The sequence below is a fragment of the Chiloscyllium plagiosum genome, chromosome 14 (assembly GCF_004010195.1).
Source record: "Chiloscyllium plagiosum isolate BGI_BamShark_2017 chromosome 14, ASM401019v2, whole genome shotgun sequence".
Classification (NCBI taxonomy): domain Eukaryota; kingdom Metazoa; phylum Chordata; class Chondrichthyes; order Orectolobiformes; family Hemiscylliidae; genus Chiloscyllium; species Chiloscyllium plagiosum.
Window position 1 is genome coordinate 38303858 of NC_057723.1, and position 21301 is coordinate 38325158.

General features: G+C 38.3%; 1 protein-coding gene across 20 annotated transcripts in view; it reads right to left on the reverse strand.

Moving 5' to 3' along the window:
- The window catches only part of ankhd1 (ankyrin repeat and KH domain containing 1), a 159403-nt gene that overhangs the window by 6114 nt on the left and 131988 nt on the right, over window positions 1–21301 (reverse strand). For 13 of the 20 annotated variants that reach the window (XM_043703617.1, XM_043703626.1, XM_043703625.1 and 10 more), the window contains 11 exons: window positions 20508–20683; window positions 20227–20389; window positions 19319–19414; window positions 15986–16102; window positions 15518–15683; window positions 14978–15428; window positions 14730–14885; window positions 9527–9691; window positions 3855–5494; window positions 2071–2262; window positions 3–257 (listed from right to left, as the gene is read on the reverse strand). In XM_043703617.1, coding sequence (XP_043559552.1) covers window positions 3–257; window positions 2071–2262; window positions 3855–5494; window positions 9527–9691; window positions 14730–14885; window positions 14978–15428; window positions 15518–15683; window positions 15986–16102; window positions 19319–19414; window positions 20227–20389; window positions 20508–20683 — 3577 coding nt within the window. The remainder of the gene's footprint in view (window positions 1–2; window positions 258–2070; window positions 2263–3854; window positions 5495–9526; window positions 9692–14729; window positions 14886–14977; window positions 15429–15517; window positions 15684–15985; window positions 16103–19318; window positions 19415–20226; window positions 20390–20507; window positions 20684–21301) is intronic. The other 7 variants (XM_043703634.1, XM_043703628.1, XM_043703627.1 and 4 more) reach the window with 2 other exon arrangements.

The window sequence follows — 21301 nt, forward strand, 5'->3', positions numbered from 1 at the left end:
ACCTGAATTATTGCTGACACCAAAAGACCAGATTCCTCCTTGTCCGACAGGAGTTGTCAGATTACTACCCACCATAGTGGAAAGTGGAGTCATTGACCCAGTCTGCCGAATGCGAGCTGATCTCTCTGTTCCAATAGGTGGTGGTACCTTACGATCCTGGTTTGCATTACTTGATTTTGATTGGCCCAAAGATGGAGGGGCAGAAGCAGCAGATAAAGGTGAAGATGCTCCGGAAGAGACTGATGGAGGAGATTCACCTGCAGGGAAATTACAATTCACATTACATCCAGTAGTTTGTAGAAACAGATTATGTCTCCACAATATATTCTGAACCACAGAAAAGTCTCACATGAAGTGCAAGTTAAACTCAAATGTCGATGAGGCTTCCTTTTCAAATATTACACTGAATGTCATGCAGCATATGCAAACTACTGATTTTGATTCTTATTCTCCAATTTAAAAATCAGAGAAAGTTCAGATCTTTAGGCAATTAACATGTCAACCAATGAAGTCCTTCTGCCAAACTTCTCTTGCAAGTGTCATTTAGACATTCTGCAATTCATTTAAGCAGCAGATAAAATGTGAAAAAAACATTTTGATATGCAAAATTTATGTTAATGAATGAAACGCTGAAAATATATTTGTGCAAGTATTGTTTAGTTTTATTTCGTGATTCAATGCTGTTTGCTTCAACACTGCCTCAAAGTGTGTCATGCAGTAAAAAAAACTTAGTTTTTAATAAAATGTTGAACTTGTTCAACACCAAATTAATCATCACAAGGCACTCTGCAATTCTTTGAAACACATTTATGCATTTGGTTAAGGATGGAAGTGAATGCTTATGGATACAAAGACAGGATAGGAAATCTTTTAATTTGCTTAATATCCATGGGAATCAAGCAGCTGAGGAATGATCAAATCAAATGTTGGCAACTTGAGCAAGGGATGGTGTTCAAGCATAATTTTTTTTCATACTTCTTAGTATAAACATTTTTTTTGAATAAGGATCCCAGAAAAAACATGAGCAACCCCCAAGATCAAAAACTCTGCTTTGAGCTTTACAAATACATTGCTTCTGACATTTGCATGCATCAGGCACAGGAGCAGCCCACGTCTGAAAAAAAGAGTAATCAGATAGCAAAGTACAACACTTCAAATGTGTTTCATCTCCACCTTTTTTAAAAAAAAATGTAAGGACAATCATCAACTTTATCAAAGTTTCGCTCAAAGTTCCTGCAAAGCAGGACCTTCTTACTACATTAGCAGCACTATATATAATTGCAAATTATTGCTTAATAGCTCACTGCTTTGAGGCTGGCACACTAGTGCTCCTATTGGCTAGAATGAATGTTAAGCACAGCATGTCATTCATCTCCGCATCTTAAATTCATTTTTAACTTTTGCCAGAGGTTAAGTACATAACTGCACAAGAATAACTATCACTTAATATTTTCATCTAACAGTGCACAAAGATAGCATCACCTGTGTGCAATGCGACATACACTGTTACGACAGTCTAGAACTTGCCAGTACAGTACAAATAACCCATGGCATTATACATTTGCATAAAGTGTAATACAATGTATTCTGCAGAATAAGTATTCGGCATTCGTACAAAGAAATTATTGAAGATTGCAAAAATTTAATTTCCACATAAATAAGATGTAAAGTCATCAGAATAGAGATTAATTTTCCCTGACTGACATTTATTCATACCATAAAAGTGGCATCAGAACATTTAAAATTATTCATTTATTTTGCCATTTTCAGAAGCGATTAATCTGGATTTAACTGGCCTTGCATTCAAACAAAACAATTTTAAAGCTACACTGCTTCAGGGACCATGGACTCAGGGCTAATAATATTTTTTGGTTAAGCATTTATTCAACATTTTGTTTTTCAACCTTTGCACCATAATTTTCTACCTAAATTTGGAAGATTAGACCTACTGGAGGTTGTAAAAATGGTACTTTTAATGCATGAAATGAGTGCTGGATCCTACATTAAGGAGCATAATTTCCCACCCCCAAAATCGTAACTAAAATATAGAAAGGATTGGCTTGTACATACATGTAGCTGGAGCAGTTGTTGAACTCCAAGGGTGTGGGGAAAAATGTTGTCTGCTGAAGCTAGGAGCAGGCATTCCTACAGGGGCTGGTCCTTGTACATACACCTGAGTTCCAGCCATACTTGGAGCAAAACTCGTCAATGGGGTGGAAGAGGAAGAAATGGCATTGCCTGATGGGTCCATAGCAGACATTCCTTCAAAAACATTTTTAAAAAAAATCACATGAAATGGAATATTTGAGAAATGCACATTGTAAAAAGTGACTTATCTATAACTTGTACATTTCTCTTTAATAAAGGGGTAATAATCTAAACTGGGAGTAGTGCTCACCAAAGTGTCTCTATTTTAAAAAAAGGTAGAGTATTTGTACTCTTCCAAAAAAACTGAAATGCAAGCACAGACATGCACATCATTTCAAACTAAAAAGGAACTAATTTAAAAAAGTAACTTTATCCTAATCTCTTGAGCCATTACTGGCATGCCATAAACATACCATGTTAACAAGCTTCTGTTACTCCAAGAAAAATGTCTTAGACACTGCCTAAGAAACAGGAGTAGACGATTCAGCCCCTCTGGCATATTCTACTATTTCATTAGATCATTGCTGATCTGTACTTATGCTATATTTGCCTCCATAATAATTTACTAGTTTTCCCATACAAGCAATTTTTAGATCTTAATCTTCAAACTTTCAATTGACTTGATGTACACAGCACCAGATCTCCATCACACCGAGGAAGTGCTTCCCAATTGCTCTCCTTGCTGATTTAACTTTAGGATGATGCCCACTTGTTCTTGGAAATTAAACAGAAGACACACAAATCATTCTTCTGTACCTCACGCATTTTAAAGATCTTAATTAGATCACTCCTTGACTATCTAAAATCAAGGTTGCTCAATCTGTCTCCAATTTAACACCCTTGGAAACTACGAGGTCTTAAGATTTTACTCCTTCAATACCTGCTTGAATGTCTGAAGTCCAACTTATTGAAGTCACAAGCCATTTTTAAAAAAAGTGCATTATTGTGTGTGTTATTTTAGCTTTAAGAATCAGAGGCCTTTTTAGAACCTTGCAGCTAATTTGTGAAGTCACCTATTTATTCTTTTAAACACAAACTATAAATCATGGATAATGTTAAGAGTGCCCATTTTCAAAGAAAACTTGAGCTTGATGAACAAACAACTTGAAACTAATTTAAGATCTGTATCAATTACTGAGGTGATATGAAGTTTAGATAACAATTGTACGGTTCCCACCATCCTCAAACCCAATACCTTTGTCCAGTAGAATGAAAAGAAAAACAGTTGAATTAACAATTCTATATTTCTACAGATCTTGCAATTTAATGGTCTAATTTTGTTACAGTTAATAAAAGGACCACAAAACTACAAATAACTTATCAATTGTTACCTAAACATTATAAACATCATGAATAATCTCACAGATTAAACTTTGCAATTATAGCAATCAGGTTTTAAGCAGTACATTAACTTGAGGTTGAGGGTGATGGACGATTAGATGAAGGGGAGAAACAAATTTGTTCCTCCAGTCTCAAAGTCCTGCCTTGATGGTTAAACAAGTAACGAGAGAAGCCACTAAAACAAAGGTAGTGAAAGACAAAGAAAAAATAAATAAGAACATAGATAAAAGTGAGAAATACTCAGCAAGCAATTTGAAGTTTGGAATTTTTATTTGGTGCTACTACACAATACTGTGAATAATGGTTTAAATTAGAATCTTTAAAAATTAACCAAATATATCAATAAAATCCACAGTCAATCTCACCTGTGGGGCTTGATGTCACCCTCTGCGAAGGTGGCCTGAAACCGGGAGCCTTGGAATTATCATGAGGAAGTACTGCGTCCAATTGTCCAAGTACAGAATTGCCCATATAGTTAGAATGTCCACTAAACGTTGGATCTTGCGTTGGGCGTGAAGGCAGTGGGCAGCTTCCCCACACGTGATTTGCGGACACTTGAGTATTGTCGAAGAAACTGTTGAAAGGACTGAAGAGGGCTGCAGAGCCAAAATTTGGAGGCAAGGATTTGCTTCCTTGGTTTGCGTGAATCTGTGAAACATTCAGCATGCCGAGTGCAGATGAAAGCTGCATCGGAGAAGGTACACCATGCTGCTTCATAGGATCTTGGGTAGATACCATTGGAACTGGGTTTGGGACAAAAACTGATTGTGGTTCTTGCTGAACTAGGGGATAGAAAGGAGCACCAGGCTGTATTCTGTGAGATACTTGAGGAGAGGCAGCTAACTGAGGTAAAGTGTTGTTGGTCTGAACATTAGGGCAAGCTGACATGGTGACGGGGCGAGTAGAAGCTAGACTGCTTGGGGCCACTAATCCATGATCTGGATTTGAAATATAAGGCTTCGGCAAAGTAGGTCGAATATCAGAGGAACTACGGCATGGAATTTGTGGTAGAATGCTGGGCAGTGACGAGGTTGGTTGTATTCCTATAGCCCCAGAGCTACTGTTGACTGAAGAGCTGCTGCAGACATTTGAATGTGCACACTGGCTTCCTGCTGGCTGTTCTGTGGTGGCCACTTCTTCCTTCACAATGGAGGTGGTGAATGGTTCATTCTTACTCAGTGACATGGATTGTTGAGAAGGCTGTGCAACAAGTGGAGGAGGGGGTGGAGGTGTAGGCGGCTGCCCATTGCTCACTGATACAGTTGAACTTGTAGGCAATGAGCAAGAATTGCTAGTCACAGCTGAAGTCACTGATATCATGGCATTAGGTTTATTGACCGAGGTGAAGAGTTGCTTTCTAACTGATGAAGGAGTTGGACTGCTTGTGACACATAGAGACTGTGTAGTGAAAGTTGGAGAACTCACAGCCACAGAAGGTGAATTAATAGCTGAGCTACCACTGTTGGGATGAATAATATTACTACCCTGGTTATTGAGACGCGTTGTGTTATGTTTTGGTGAACTGTTGGCACTTCCAGGACTTACAGGTCTTACTGGGAAAGGACCCCAAGTGTTTGGTGATGGAGAGAAGGTTCCTCCAAAGTGTGCCATGGGTAACCGAGGGTGTCGAATCTGCTGGATAGTTTGAGCAGCCAGTAGAGCATGTGCTAACTGTGGATGTGAATAAGCCAAAGGAAGCGAGACTGAAAATGTAGGACGCATATTGCTTGACACAACGTTTTTACCAGATTTGTTAATGGATTGTAATGATGTGGATGATGTTGACAGTGAAGCTGTTGCAGAGGAAGACATCATTGAAACAGTTATTCGGTGGCCTGCAGTAGTGGTGCTAGCTGTAGTCGTGGCAGCTGTGGACCCCATTCGCGTGTTGGCTATTACACTTTTAATATGATTCCGAGGAATCAAATCCTCCAGTTCTTTTGCAGGATCCTGAATCAGTGCATTAATCAGCTGCACTGCATGTCTCGTTGATTCCGTGCCTCCTCTGAAACGAGTACAAAGTTTCACTGAGATTTTTTTTAAAAAAGTCTTGTTGATTTATGCTTGCAAATAAATGAAAAGATTCTGAATATTTATTCAATCCTAAAGTACAATTGACTTGCCACCAAACTACAGTACAGACCATTTTGAATGCTATTTCAAAGCAGGAAAGATCAAACTCTCGAGCAAGTTTTGAGGTAGATTAATAGTTCCAGCACTTAGACTGACCCAGTAATCCTCAGCAAGTTTTAGGCAGCATTGCTAAGAAATGCACACATCATTACTGATATTTTAGTAATTAATACATTTGAACATTATTAATGTAAATTTTAATCTGGATTGAATAAATATTCAAGTTAGAGATTGAACTAATTCAAGTTTTTGATTAAATACTGCAAAATATTAACATGTTTTAGTCCGCACAGGATAATTTTTTATCGGTTTGAAAACACAAGCACTTTAGGAAGCAAATGATATAATAATACTAAAAATAATCAAATAATAACAATCTTTCAAAAATGCAAGTTTGTAATTTTAAGGCTCTGATTAAATTACAAAACTTTTGTCAGAATCTTTTAAAAAAATAGTTCCTAAGAATAAAAGGCATATCGAGCAAATATTTAAGTCTAAATCCAATTTTATGGCGTTAACCAAATAAAATTAAGTACCCGTCAGAAAGATGAAATGCATGTAGAACAATTGCGCACTGAAAACAATCACTCGATTCTAGAGAGCACTTCGTGCTAATGAATTATATACTAAATTATCTTAAAACCTGCACCTAATCAGATGTGAACATCATTGACTATACATTTGTACTTACTATTAGTTCTATCTTTGTGCTGAATTTTTGTTTTACTCCTTGGAAATTGGAAAGAACAGTTGGGAATAACTGGTATTCAGATAATTACTTTTCAAGAGAGACTGAAAAAAATCAGTGCTTGCTTATAATTGTAGTGCACACCTGATAAGTCAAGATATGCTTGGATAAGGTTCCGAATGACATATAAGACAAGGAATAACCAGTCCAAAAACTGAAAATTTGCCAGATTTTTTAAAAATCTATTTTGTGAAGAGAATGAAGATAATTGTGATCAGTGCATTAATATAGTATTTCCAGCCACAGTTTCTTCATCTTTTTTCAGGACAAAGAAACAGTTAGGTGGTGTAGCACACAAGAAAATATTAAATTCCCAAACAAAATTGAAAAGATATTGGAAATAATAACAACAGCTAAAACACCAAGAACAAATCGATTGGGATCTCAAAAAATGGGCTTGTTAAAGAGGAGGAAAAAAAACAAAACAACTAAGTAGCACACAATTGATTAACTAAGTGACTCACCAGGAATAAATCTCAAATCTATCCTTCTCACATTTATTGTAAGTACTCAACATTTTTGAATGAATACAGAGTTCACTTAATTTTGAAGTCAGTTCTTTTATTTTTGCAAGATTTTTTTGTCCCCATTGGCAGAGGAATATCTACCAAATACCACCAAGCTGAGGGATAACCTTTGGTTTAACGAAGAGTGCAGCAGGGCATGCCAAGAGCAGTACGAGGCACATACCTGAAAATGTCATTTGTTCAGCTCAAAAACAGGACCCCCCACCTACATGTCAAACAGCATTAGCAGCAAGTGAGAGAACTAAGTGATCCCACAAGTATCAGATCCAAGCTTTGATGTTCTGCCACACCATGTCATGAATGGTATTAGACAATTAAAACAACTGACTGGAGGAGATGGAAGCTCCACAAACATCCCCATCCTCAATTATGGTGGAGGCCACCACATCAGTGCAAAAGACAAGGCAGTAGCATTTGCAACTGTCTTCTGCCAGAAATATCACGTTGATTCAACTTGGCTTCCTCCAAAGCTTTCCAGCTTCATAGATGCCAGTCTTCAGTCAATTCAATTCTTGTAATATCAAGAAACAAGTGAAAGGCTTTATGGGGTGTGACAACATTCTGGCAATAATAGTGAAGCCCTTGCTCTCTGCAACCCTTCACCAAGCTGTTCCAGTACAGTTACCACACTGGCATCCATGTGACAATCTCCAAATTTGCCCAGGTAAGCCAAAAGTAGGACAAGTCCAACACAACTAATAACCACCTTAGCAGTCTAGACTTGATCATGAGTAAAGTTACAGAAAAAGTCATTAACACTTGCTTACTGACATTCTGTTAGGTTGCCCTGGAGTCAGTTAGTTCCCCATTTCATTACGGTCTTTGTTCAAAGATGGACAAAATAGCTGAGCTCCAGCAGTGAGGTGAGGTGAGATTGACATCAAAGGCCACATTTGACAGAATGCAGTATCAAGAAGTCAGAACAAAACAAAGTCATCGGGAATGCGGTGGGGGCTCTCTGCTCGTTGAAGTCATACCTGGCACAGGTGAAGATGGTCACAGGTTTTTGGAGGACAGTCATCTCACCTGCTGGGCATCTCTGCAGCAGCTCCTCAGGATCGAATCCAACCTCTTCAGTTGCTACAGCATGCAGCAGGTAACTCCTCTGATAGCCCAGAAAAACTGCTCACTATCCACAAGGCACAGGTGGGGTATGGGATGAAAAACTCCCTGCTTGCTTGGATGAGCGCAGTTCCTACACAAAGCTTGACACCATCCAGGATAAAGCAGTCCGCTTCATTAGTGCCACATTCACATACATTCATTCATCCTACTACCAAAAGAGTACACACTACTCCTGCTATCTACAAGATCCTGTGTAGCAGGTCCACCAAGACTCCTCAAACCACAATTTGCAAATCCATTACCATTACCATCTAGAAGGACAAGGCCAGCAGATTCATGGGAACACCATCTGCCAATTCCCAATGCATATCTATTTTCAAACTCTCTCTCACAGAAGTATAGGAAATAAGAGTAGGATTAGATCATTCAACACCAGTAGAACGGCCTACTCTGCCATTCAAAATGATCATGACTAATCATTATGCTCAAACGTAATGCCATGCTCCCCCCATATCCCTAGAGTCACAAGAGTATATCTATTTACTTCTTGGAAACACAATATTTTACACTCAACCATTTTTTGTGGAAGTGATTGCCAATGGCTCACCACTCTCTGGGTGAAGAAATTTCTCATCTCAGTCCTACAAGGTTTACCCCATATCCTTAAACTATGACCCTGTTTCTGGACTTCCCATCAGGAACATCCTTTCTGCATCTAACCTAGTCCTGTTGGAATTTTACAGGTTTCCATGACATTCCCCCTCATTTTCTAGACTCCAGTAACTACAATCCTAACCAATTCAATCTCTCCTCACACGTCAGTCCTGTCATTCTAGGAATCAATTTGGGTAAACCTTTGCTGTGCTCAAAATCCTGGAACTCCCTCCCTAAAGCAGTATGCATATACCAAATGGACTGCAGTAATTCAAGGTGGTGGCTTACCACATCCTTCTCAAGAGAAAATAGTTAAAGGCAATAAATTCCAGTCCAACCAGTAAAGCCTACTTCTCATTAACAAAATAAAAATTACTAGTTGCCCTGAGAAAGTGACGATGGGGTCAGAACTGCTTTAACAAAGCCTTTCTGGGCTACTTTGGAGCATTAAGAGACAAGTACTTATGACTGGAATTGCATGTGGGCTATGTCATTTTCAGACACAGGTTGCATTCCCTAAGGTTTTGTCCAACAATCCCACAGCCTTCACAGTCTGTTTTCCAGTGTCAGACAGCAAAACAATCACATTTATTGTGTTTAGTTGCACAACTTGCCATGTTTTTTTTAAAACAACTCATCACACCTGGGCTACTCATCCAATACCATAACAAATATGCTCACACTCATCCGTTTTTTGTCAATCGTGCATTAAGACTCCCAGCTGAAAATGAACTGTAATCACTTGAAAGAGAACAAGAATAAGTATAATCAAAATATAATAAAAATGAATCAGTTATACCACATAAGATCTCCTTCAGTTCGAAGACTTTAATTTGAAGTAGCTCAAGTTAACAGCTTAACAGCTGGAACAACTTGAATGATTTGTCCTTTTAACTGAAGGTCACATTACCTTATGGTGATCATTCTTTCTCCATTCTTGTCTTTTTGCTTGTCAACATCAATATGTGCACCAGTAACATCTTGGATTGCAGTTATATTGCATCCCCCTCTTCCCATTATTCTTGATACAACCGACGCTGGTACAGATAATTTCTTTGACCTGGTTAAAGCAACTCTATATAAAAATCATAAAATTCTCAATATATATTATTTCAATTTTTGCATTTTCCACATACAAATCATTTCTACCCCCCCACCCACCAAAAAATATTAAAGATAGCAACAGTTATTAGGAGTGATTTGGGAAAACATGCTTCACATGTAAACCTAAATCACAAACACCAACTTATTCAAATCTAGAGCATATTATAAATACTATACCATAATTTTCACAATGACCACACAAATATTTTTCAGTCAGGACACCAAATAATGACTGAATGGAAATTCTGGCCACTTAATTTCAAATCAGGGAAATTCAAGTCAATTTGTGACACCTTTACTGCTGCCAAGATAAAGACCAGAACGCAAAAGTTCAATGAGTGCAGCTGAACCATATTAGTTTCCATGTCAATGTAATTCATAATTGTGTTTAAGTGAAGATAAAACAAACATCCATAGCACAGCTTTCTAAATATACAATCTTGAAATTTTAACTCAAGATAACAGTTTATCCCCTGTTGAGATCTTCTTTTTACTATTTCTAGTTTGGAGCTGTGAACAATGAGCGGAGAGCTGAAGGTGACCACTGAGCTGTGAGCAGCAACTTGTTTAAAAAAAAAACTAAAACCGATATTTGTTTCTGAGGCTAGACCTGGAAATTAACTGCAAGTTGATTCTTGGTCAAAGTACTCTTACAGACCATTTCAACTCGTGAAAGGCAGTATATGCTCAAACAGATGGCAGATGTTTGCATGTTAACAGGGTCCTCATGAGAAGATTTGTGCCAAGAGAAAGTTGCAAAAGAGAAACCAAAGTTGGCATTGGTTTTGACTTGTCTGTATTTGTCAGAAGATCTGTAGCTGCCAAAAGGTACAGGAAGGAGGTCTGATTGAATAAATTGATGATGCAAGGTAAACTAGAAAGCAAAGTTCAGAGTACAGAATCTCAGAATATTCCTCAGAGCCTACGGGAAATTATTGGCATCGACTGGTGCCCTCAGAAACCAAGCAAGATACAATTCCATGTGTCTGTGATATCATAGAGACAATTTCAGTGAACTGGCATTTTTTGTTGTGATTTATCCTTAATGTCTGGTTAAGGCATTTTTGAGGGTCACTGAGTATTTTAATTTTACTATATTGTAAATATAGGGGATGGGAAGCTGATTTGAATTGGCAGTCTGTCTCTTGTGGAGAAACACTACTGACCATGTCTTAAATGAAAGCAATGTCTATTTCAATACATGGCATAGATCATTCATATACTAGATAAAACTATTTTTCTACCAAGTATGCAATCCAAAATAAGCTAAAAGCTTTCCTTGTTTGCATAGGAGTCATTTTTTTTTTTACATGCTACAAAATTCTTGTCAAATATTTATAACTAAATTTTAGCTCCTTTGATACTGAAGATTGGGTTAGCAACAAACTGATCTTTTAAGCAAATCAAAAAAGTGTCTTGGAGCAAGATTTTGGGGTTGAACCATCTTAGACTGGGGCAAAAAGCATCTTTACAAATAGCAATTTGACTGAGTGAACACCTTATACAAGATTTTTGCAATGCTACTGCATTTTATCTGGTGTCATGAATATCAAAATTTCAATAGCTTTTTGCTAATGTAAAATCAACTTTATGATCATAATCTTGGAAGCAACAGCTTGTAGACCCAACCAACTTCCCAGGGGCTTAAAAAAAAACTTGCATCCCTGGATCCTGCAAAGTAAACAGTTCCTCAAAGACAGGGAAAAGTAAAACTTCAGTGTGATTTCTCAAGCCAAAATATGTGAAAGCGTCTATTACACCAAATCAGCAGAGCAACAACTATTGTATACTAAGGGCCTAGAATCAATGTTGATGCAGTCACTGCACAGCTTCTAAAACTCACCGACACCAAAAAACAGGCAAGTTCACAGATAGTGAAAAACAACCCTGTCTTTCAAGTCAGACTTCTAAAGCCCGAACAAATTAAATTGGACTGCACCCTGACTACTGCAACTAAGTCAGGCAAAGCAGCGAGAGCCGACAGAGGTTACTGAGAATTGAAGAACATTACATTATCAGTAAAGTAGTAAATAGCAAAATTGTTCATCAATATACACAACACTGATATCATTCAAATATACGATACCAATCTGAGAGTGCGACCACTGCTCCTCTCTACCCCTCCAAAGGCCTGGGGAAGCAACTGTTGTCCCAGACCATTATCACCCTATCAGTACGTGCTCAATATGTACTCAACATGTAATATCCTGAAAATTCTCCTGCTAAAATAGAGTTCCAAACTTAAACTGCTGCTTAAAAACATTCCATATGAAGGCTGTTTTCCCTGAAGTGTCGTAGGCTGAGGGGTGACCTTATAGAGGTTTACAAAATTATGAGGGGCATGGATAGGATAAATAGACAAAGTCTTTTCCCTGGGGTCGGGGAGTCTAGAACTAGAGGGCATAGGTTTAGGGTGAGAGGGGAAAGATATAAAAGAGACCTAAGGGGCAACTTTTTCATGCAGAGGGTGGTGCGTGTATGAAATGAGCTGCCAGAGGAAGTGGTGAAAGCTGGTACAGTTGCAACATTTAAGAGGCATTTGGATGGGTTTATGGGTGGGAAGGGTTTGGAGGGATATGGGCCGGGTGCTGGCAGGTGGGACTAGATTGGGTTGGGACATCTGGTCGGCATGGACTGGTTGGACCAAAGGGTCTGTTTCCATGCTGTACATCTCTATGACTCTATAAAAGTCTGGGGAAGAACATATCTAGTTCTGCGCTGACCAAGACACTTTGACTGAACATTCATAAGGACAACTAGGAATCTCGTACAGAAACTGGTTGGTACTGATTTGGGTAGCAGAGCCAATACATGACAACATGCTTCATTTGCTTATATTGTACTTTGCTGCTGCTCAATCTGGCTCAGGAACTACCATGAAAATGTAGCAGTAAATAGATTATATCTGGAACATTGAGACCAATTCCGTTCAAATCACTTCCTGTTTTAAGCATACACTTAGCCCCTGCAGGGAAAAACACATTGCGCGAAGAATAGCTGACAGTGAACAAAACATACCCATTGATGCACGATCTCAAAAAGAACATAAACATACAATCACCTGAAATTCTATAAGCCCCCAAATGAAACATATTCAATTGCCAGCAACTCCATCTCTTATAGTGCATCTCCTGGTTGACTGCAAGTATTACCAACTTTAACAAAGTAACTGACCTAAATAATTAAATTCTAGGTTTCAAATTTCCATAGAAAATGTAAAGAATGCTCAAACTGCTTGAGGACAGTCAGGGAGGATGCAGTCATTTTGGAAGATAAGGAACACCTCAAATTTGATTTTTGCCATGCAAATCAGACCATAGACTGAATTCCTACCCTGAAAGATGCATTCTTGGTAACATCACAACCTCACACCATCAGATTAAGCCACTGGATGAACTGTTAACTTCAAGACTTAACATTCACTACTCTCCTAGCCATATGAGTGTTTCCCCACTACCTAGCCAGCACATTTTGACCTGTAAGTTAATTGAAAGGGGAACATTTAGCATGCCCAAAGGAATAGACATAAAACAATGTAAGCATTGAAATTTTGATATAAATATTGAACAGAATTTTTTATCTGCATCCTAAAATCAGTGTTGTTTTACCAGGTGATCCACAATGGCACATCTCTGGATTGGAATTTTCCATTGCACAGCATATTGCTGAAAAGATTTATAGATTCTAGTAAGACTGCATAAAATTTACTCTTCAATAGAAATGCTTTTTTTTTAAAAAAAGTGGTGGTCTTTCAGATAGCTTGGCAGCACTATAACAGGATGACAATGGAGGCTCAGAAGTTAGCACTGCTGCCTCACAGGGCAGAGACCGGGGTTCAATTCCACCTTCTCAACTGTATGTGTGGAGTTTGCATATTGTCCCTGTGTCTGCATGGGTTTCCTCAGACTCCAGTTTCCTCCTGCAGTCCAAAGATGAGCGGATTCGGTGGATTGGCCATGCTAAGTTGTCCATTGCGTTCAGGGATGTTCAGGCTAAGTGGGTTAGCTATGGGATGAGATTGGGAGCTGGGTCTGGATGGAATGCTCCTCGGACGGGCAGTGTTGACTTGATGGGCCAAATGGTCTGCTTCCAAACAGTAGGGATTCAAGAATATCCCATTTATAAATGCAAGCATTTTTGTTCAAATTAATGAAGGAGCATCATTACTGTATTTAATACATTAAAAACAACATCCCTGGAGAGTTTAAAATAAATACTTCCTTACTCAACATATAGCATAGCAACTCACTAGAGTGTAATAAAAATTAAGTACATTAAATACTCAAATGAGATTGATTCCTGACTTGAATCTCAGGCCATTCATTCAGGTGCACAAAGGTATACCAAAGTCTTCAAGAACCATTATCTATCTCCAACCCCAATATTACCAAAGAGGTTGCTTAGTCATTGAGAACTGTGAAATAATAATAAACTTCTAGGCAGGTTTTAAACCCTTCCAAAGCTCTCATCAAAAGAATGCTATGGATGAAAATATATATTTATACAGAAAACTAGCAGAAGGAGTTATGTAGCATTAAGCTAGATAAATGCAGGGCCCAACATTGGAAAAACATTCCCCACAAGGTCAAATTTCTATTCACTTTGGGCCAAAAATAATTTATTCATAGCCCAGTCCAAAATTCACTGCACATTGAAAACCTTCTCCCCCATGGCTTGACAATTTCAATTGTTCTTTTAATTTTTTGCTTTTGTTGACTTCCACAATGTTGCTGTACACAAAAATAATGAATGCCAAAGTTAATCTGTTTCCCTTTGGGAAATTAGGGCAGTGCATCCAAGTGGAAAAAAACTGGAATACTATCCCATCCCCATCAAATCGACGGTTAGATTAGTTCCATGGAACAAAATTCTTTCAAAATTTATTAAGATCTTGCACTTGGAGGAAGAACCAAAAATAATTCAATGGCTTTGAAGGGGCATGAGTTTTTTTTTGTTCATGTAATAATTCAATTACACCCCTATCAAAAACACAAAAATTCTTTAATTACCTTCGCACAACTTCTTTCCAACCATCTTCCCTCTTCTGACCCCGTTTAGGACTAGTCAGATTCATCTTTCCATTTGGGGATGACAATGGCAGTGAAGTAGTCTTATGAGTTGTAGATAGTGAGCTTGAATTTGTTTCATTAGTGCCATCATGTAGCCTACAACAAAAGCACATATCATAAATAAGAAAGAATGCCAACAGAAACAAAATTACTACTGAATGACAATGCCAGCACATGATTAATATTACCTTGGGTGATTTGGAGTCTCTGATATGGAAGTATTAGATTTTTCATTTCTTGGAGGGTACAATTTCTGGTCACCAAAGTTGTGGAAGTCAGCAATTGCATTGAGATCCTGGCTTTTACCGCCACTGCTGCACTCACTATTGCAATCTGTACTGTCAACATTATCAGAATCACTGTTCCCTCCTACTCCACCACCTCGCGGCTCCCCATTTATTTTATTTTTATCTGCCTTCTGTTGCGCTATACACATATGCTGATCTTCTAGAATTATTTGAACACTCTGAGAAGAATCCTTAGTTTTGTTTTTCTTGTTTTTCCTGTTCGTACTTGGTGTGGTTACAACATTGGCTCTCTTTTTCCCATAAGCATTAGTAAAAGTGGCTGAAGTTGCAGAAATACCAATGGTGGTAGTTGTTGTTGCACTGGGAGGTTCTATGGGTACAACTTCATCATCTGTGTAGAACAGAAAATATGAACTCAATTCTTTAAAAAAGAAACAATTTATGATTTACAGTAGACAATTTAAATTCAAAACAACTTGCCTTCAAACCTATCCTTTTCGGGAGTTTGCAGTTTCTCTGAATTCTCTTTAACTCTGGCTTCTTCCTCTTCCTGTTTCCGTTTCTGTTCTTCCTTTTTCTTCTTCCTTTTTTCCTTCCTTTTCTCTCTCTTTGCTGCAAGTGCTAGTTTTCTGCTTTCTTCCCTTGACTACAACAAATAATCAATTTATGCAAAGTACAAATCTTTCAGATTTAAACAAAACTGTTAATATAACATAGTATCAATATTTCAGGATACTCAAATTAAAGTCAAACTTCTATTTATAACAATAAATATAATGTAATTATGAAAGTAAAAGTTAAGTAGAACTGAAGCAAGCATAAAGATTCACATTTGGAAAAAGGAGAACAAATTGCACAAATGACAGAGCAATCCAAAAGATGGATTCTGATTAGCACAAGGTAGTAATTTGAAATACCAATCACTGAACATTCAGAATGAACTCTCACCTTCTCCAAGTCTAGTTCTTTGAGAAGGATGCTTGCATTCTTGTTTGCTTCAGCAGCTTGCTGGTCCTTCGCTTTAACTATCGTTTCCATGCACTGGTGACATTTCTTAAGCAGCTCCTAGGACAACAGAAAGTAAAAAAAAAATGTTTTTAAAGTTATTTAAAGACGGTGGAATACAGAACCATGAAGTGGGTGAATGCAAAGGATACATCTTGGAATAAAAAAAAAGTCTGTTGTCATGAGTTGACAGGATGTTGCAAACTAATCATGTCTTAGATTAGGAAAAACAAATGCTGATGTAAAACTATTAGTTTTTACAGAAACAAAACTGTTAACTAAGTTTCACTTGGTCAAATCAGTCCAAGTTGAGTTCAACCTCAAAAGTTTAGGAGAAGATTTGTAGCTCGGGTGCTCGTTGTTGTGGTTCTGTTCGCCGAGCTGGGCATTTGTGTTGCAGACGTTTCGTCCCCTGTCTTGGTGACATCCTCAGTGTTTGGGAGCCTCCGGTGAAGCGCTTCTGTGATCTTTCCTCCGGCATTTATAGTGATTTGTATCTGCTGCTTCCGGTTGTCAGTTCCCCAGCTGTCCGCTGCAGTGGCCGGTATATTGGGTCCAGGTCGATGTGCTTATTGATTGGATCTATGGATGAGTGCCATGCCTCTAGGAATTCCCTGGCTGTTCTCTGTTTGGCTTGTCCTATAATAGTAGTGTTGTCCCAGTCGAACTCATGTTGCTTGTCATCGGAGTGTGTGGCTACTAAGGATAGTGCACAAAATCCCATGCAAGGACTGCACAAAACACTACATAGGACAAACAGGAAGACAGCTAATGATCCGCAACTAGCCACGAAACGACATGACCAGCTATCCTTAGTAGCCATACACTCAGATGACAAGCAACATGAGTTCAACTGGGACAACACTACTATTATAGGACAAGCCAAACAGAGAACAGCCATGGAATTCCTACAGGCATGGCACTCATCCACAGATTCAATCAACAAGCACATCGACCTGGACCCAATATACCGGCCACTGCAGCGGACAGCTGGGGAACTGACAACCGGAAGCGGCAGATACAAATCACTATAAATGCTGGAGGAAAGATGACAGAAGCGCTTCACAGGAGGCTCCCAAGCACTGAGGATGTCACTTAGACAGGGGACGAAACGTCTGCAACACAAATACCCAGCTCGGCAAACAGAACCACAACATTGAGTTCAACCTCCACATAAAGAGTTCAATTTATCCACATATCTATATTATCTACTCTCAGGGTTTCTACAGCAAGTAGGAAGAGGTAAACACGCTACATGACTGAGTGGAACTTAGACTTTTTCATGGAAGACACTGGCTCAGAAGCTCAGTTTCGGATTAGATAGTACACCAAGGTTGAAAACAGTATGGTTCATTCTGGCTAAGAGGAGATGGTCCTCACAATGCTCCTATGAAGCACCTGGGGATATTTTGTTACAAGGCACTAAATAAATAGTCATGGTTTGTAGCTCAGGTTGAGGTTCTGGATGTAGGTTTGCTCGCTGAGCTGGAAGGTTCATTTTCAGACATTTCGCCACCATACTAGGTAACATCTTCTGTGAACCTCCAAATGAAGGACTGCTGGTGTTTCCTGCTTTTTATTTATATGTTTGGGTTTCCTTGAGTTGGTCACATCATTTCCTGTGGTGACACCATTTCCTGTTTTTTTTCCTCAGGGGGTGGTAAATGACATCCAAGTCAACGTGTTTGTTGACAGAGTTGGAATGCCATGCTTCTAGGAATCCTCAAATCTCTGTTTGGCTTGTCCCAGGATGGATGGGTTGTCCCAGTCGAGGTGGTGTCCTTCCTTGTCTGTAAGTAAGGATACTAGTGAGAGAGGGTCATGTCATTTTGTGGCTAGTTGATGTTCATGTATCCTGGTAGCTAGTTTGTTTTGACTTGGACCCCACTTACCACCCCTTCAGAAAAAGAACAGGAAATGAAGTCACCATACAAAATGACATCACCACAGGAAATGACATCATCAACCCAAGGAAACTCAAACATACAAATAGAAACCAACAAACACCAGCAGTGCTTCATCCGGAGGCTCACAGAGGGTGTTACCCGATATGGTGTCGCAACGTCAGCAAACCTATATCCAGAACACAAAACAAGAATGGACTAAGGATAATTTCTTGGGAGACTGGAGAGATATTTGTGCAGGAACTAGAAGACAATTCTGATGACATTGTTAAAAAAAAATTGAACCAAGAAAACAATCACCACTGAGCTGAGCAGCAGACAGGCATTACAGAACAATAATGTTGTTGACCATATTAAAAGACTGCAAGGAGGGTAGAGAGCTAAAAGGTACCAAGACCATAGAAAATTTCACTTTCCAACTTCACATTTGACCATCTGAATTGTACAAAGTAACACAGACCCCATTTCATGGGCAACATTGTAACCCAGTCACAGTTTAGTCATTTCTTTACCATATATAAAATGTTCCCTATTTCAGAATTCTACTTTTGTCAGATGGCTATCCAATGCAAGCAATAAGACATAAACACAAACAATTATGCTGCATCATGTATCAGCAATTGGAAATTTATCCTGCAAATTCCTGGCTAAACACTACGTTTTCATCGAAACTCCATGAGGCAGTGAAAAAAAACCCAGTAGATCTGAAAAATAACAAACCTACTTGGAAATAATGGCTGATTCGTTACTGTGTCCTGTTTAGCCAAACATTATTTAAAAACTCTTAAAAGTGCACTAAGTCTCAAGAATACTATAATAATTTGCCATTAAGAGATCGCATATTATTCTGTGCTGAAGCTTTGAATTTTCTGAACACAATGTATTAGATACAGAAAACAAAGCTGTCACTGTCACTTACACAGCTTTACATAAGTGTAAAGCTAATTACACATGCATAAATTCAAGATTTGCTACAACATTGATAAATTACTGTTTGCACTCAGGTCACACCTATTTGCAATTCATAAAAGGTTGCTGCTGTTTGCCTCCCACTTTATTTTCTCTTTTGCTTCTCACTCATGCCATACCTGCTCTAACTTGCATCGATGAATATCCACTAGATCCTGCTTTCAGAAAATTTCCAACTTCTTCAAAACCCTAAACTCACCAGTTCATGCTACAACTCAATGGAACTGATTAAGCTCCTTTCTTCTTTTCAAGAAGTGCAACTTTAAATAACCACAAATTCCATTATTAAAAACTTTGCTTAAAAACATGTTGGAAATACAGAACAAAGCTAAATGACTACACACAAAAGAGGTGAAAACTGTTGAGAACACATGGGTCTCACATAACATATTAATATACTCACTTTGTCAGTAATGGTTGCTATGTACCTCATACATTCAATATCAGATGGAAACTGGTTCACTTCCTTGACCAAGTACTGTACAACTTTCACATGACCCTGAAAAAGTACGATTCAACATTAAATTTGCAAATGAATGGTTATATAAAATTTCTTTTAAACTGAGTCTTTCAAGCATCCTGATGTTATGAAACAGCTCAACAACTGTTTTACAGTATAACTTCAATATTGATATAGCTAGATATTAATTCAATGAGTTCTTATTTGAACTCACGGGTGCTACTTAACACTTATATTAAGGTTAGATTTGAATGTTTGAGGAGAGAAATAAATGAGCAAGCAAAGCAACCAGGAGATAACAAAAACATCTCCCCTTAGAACACAATTATTTCTACTTCAAGACTCAAATGACTGCCATTCATTTCTTAATGCACAAGAGTTTTATTATACTGGTGATCTTTAGATGGGCTGCAATGAAAACTACCACAACACAAAAATACTAAGCATGTGTAATGGGTTCAGTTCCTGTATTGGTTTGAGGTTACATGAAGGTCCTACCTTCTCAAACTCTCTTCACCAGAGGTGTGGTGATCCTGATGTTAAACCACCAGCAGCCATCACTGTCTAATGAGACAGCAGGCCCTTGGTCTGGTAGAACTATGGCGACTTTATCATTATCTAGTCAATGATATCCTTGAGAGCAGCCCGAAACAAAACAAAACCCAACATGATGGGTTATGAAGTTGCAAAGAAAATGACCAGCTACACTCATAACTGCCATTGCAAATACAGCAACTTGACTGGCTGTTCAAAATTGAAGAGGCATTCTGAACAACTTAAGGTGCTCTTAGTGGATATATTTCTTGTTTAGCAAAACAGCAAAAAGAAAATTGAACATACTAAGAATTTACCTTGCGGAAAGCTGCCATAAGAGGTGTGATTTTCCTGTTGTCTGCTGCATCCACATCAGCACCAGCCTGCACCAATAATTGGACCACATCAAAATGCCCACCATTTGCTGCCAGCCACAGGGGCGTGTTACCTTTCTTGTTGCGAACATCAATATGAGCTCCTCTGTAGAATTCATAAAAATCAAAATTTAAAATTGCAATGATTCTGATTATACTTTGAGGATCTTCACTAAATCCAACTTTTTGGATTAATTTTGTGTATATTATAAATTATTAAATACCTGTTTATCAGCAGTTCGCAAAATTTATAGTGACCTTTATCAGCTGCAATGGTTAAAGCTGTATCACGTGAAGAAGGCACTGGTGGTGCATTGACATCAGCACCTTTGTCAAGCAATACTCTTCCCACCTCAGCATATCCTCCAGAGGCAGCTTCCATTAAGGGAGTTAGACCAGTCTAAATAGAAACAGATCAACTCACTCAGTTACAAATTACATTAAATTTTATTATTAAGGTTTTGGAATCCTAAAATATTTAGTATGCATTTTCTTCAGTGAAGCAAGGGATCAACGTGTTACCCTAGAATTCTTAAAAACATCCATTTATAGACATGAAAAACAACTTGAAAATGCTCCAACATTTGACATTTGCACTGTTAACTTTAGCAGGCATTATGCAATAGCAACAATCCACATACCGTGAGATGAATGACCTATTTAGTTATGTAGTATGATTTGAGAAAGGAATTTTAGGCCAAAGTATTGGAACATCTTAATCATCTAATCAAAAGGTGAGCATTCACTGTAAAAGGGAGGCAGAAGTCTGTTTACCGTCTCAGGTAAAGATCAGTATTTAAAAAGGAGCAAATTACAAATTGAAAATCACAACTTCAGGTTATAGTCCAACAGGTTTATTTGGAAACACTAGCTTTCCGGAAGTGCACACTTATACAAAAGTGCTAATACAACCAAATTAATGTGTTTATCTACAAGGGGATGACAGCTTGGGGGTCACTGAACTAGTTATCCATAGACCCAGGATGTAGGTTTGCTTGCTGAGTTGGAAGGTTCGTTT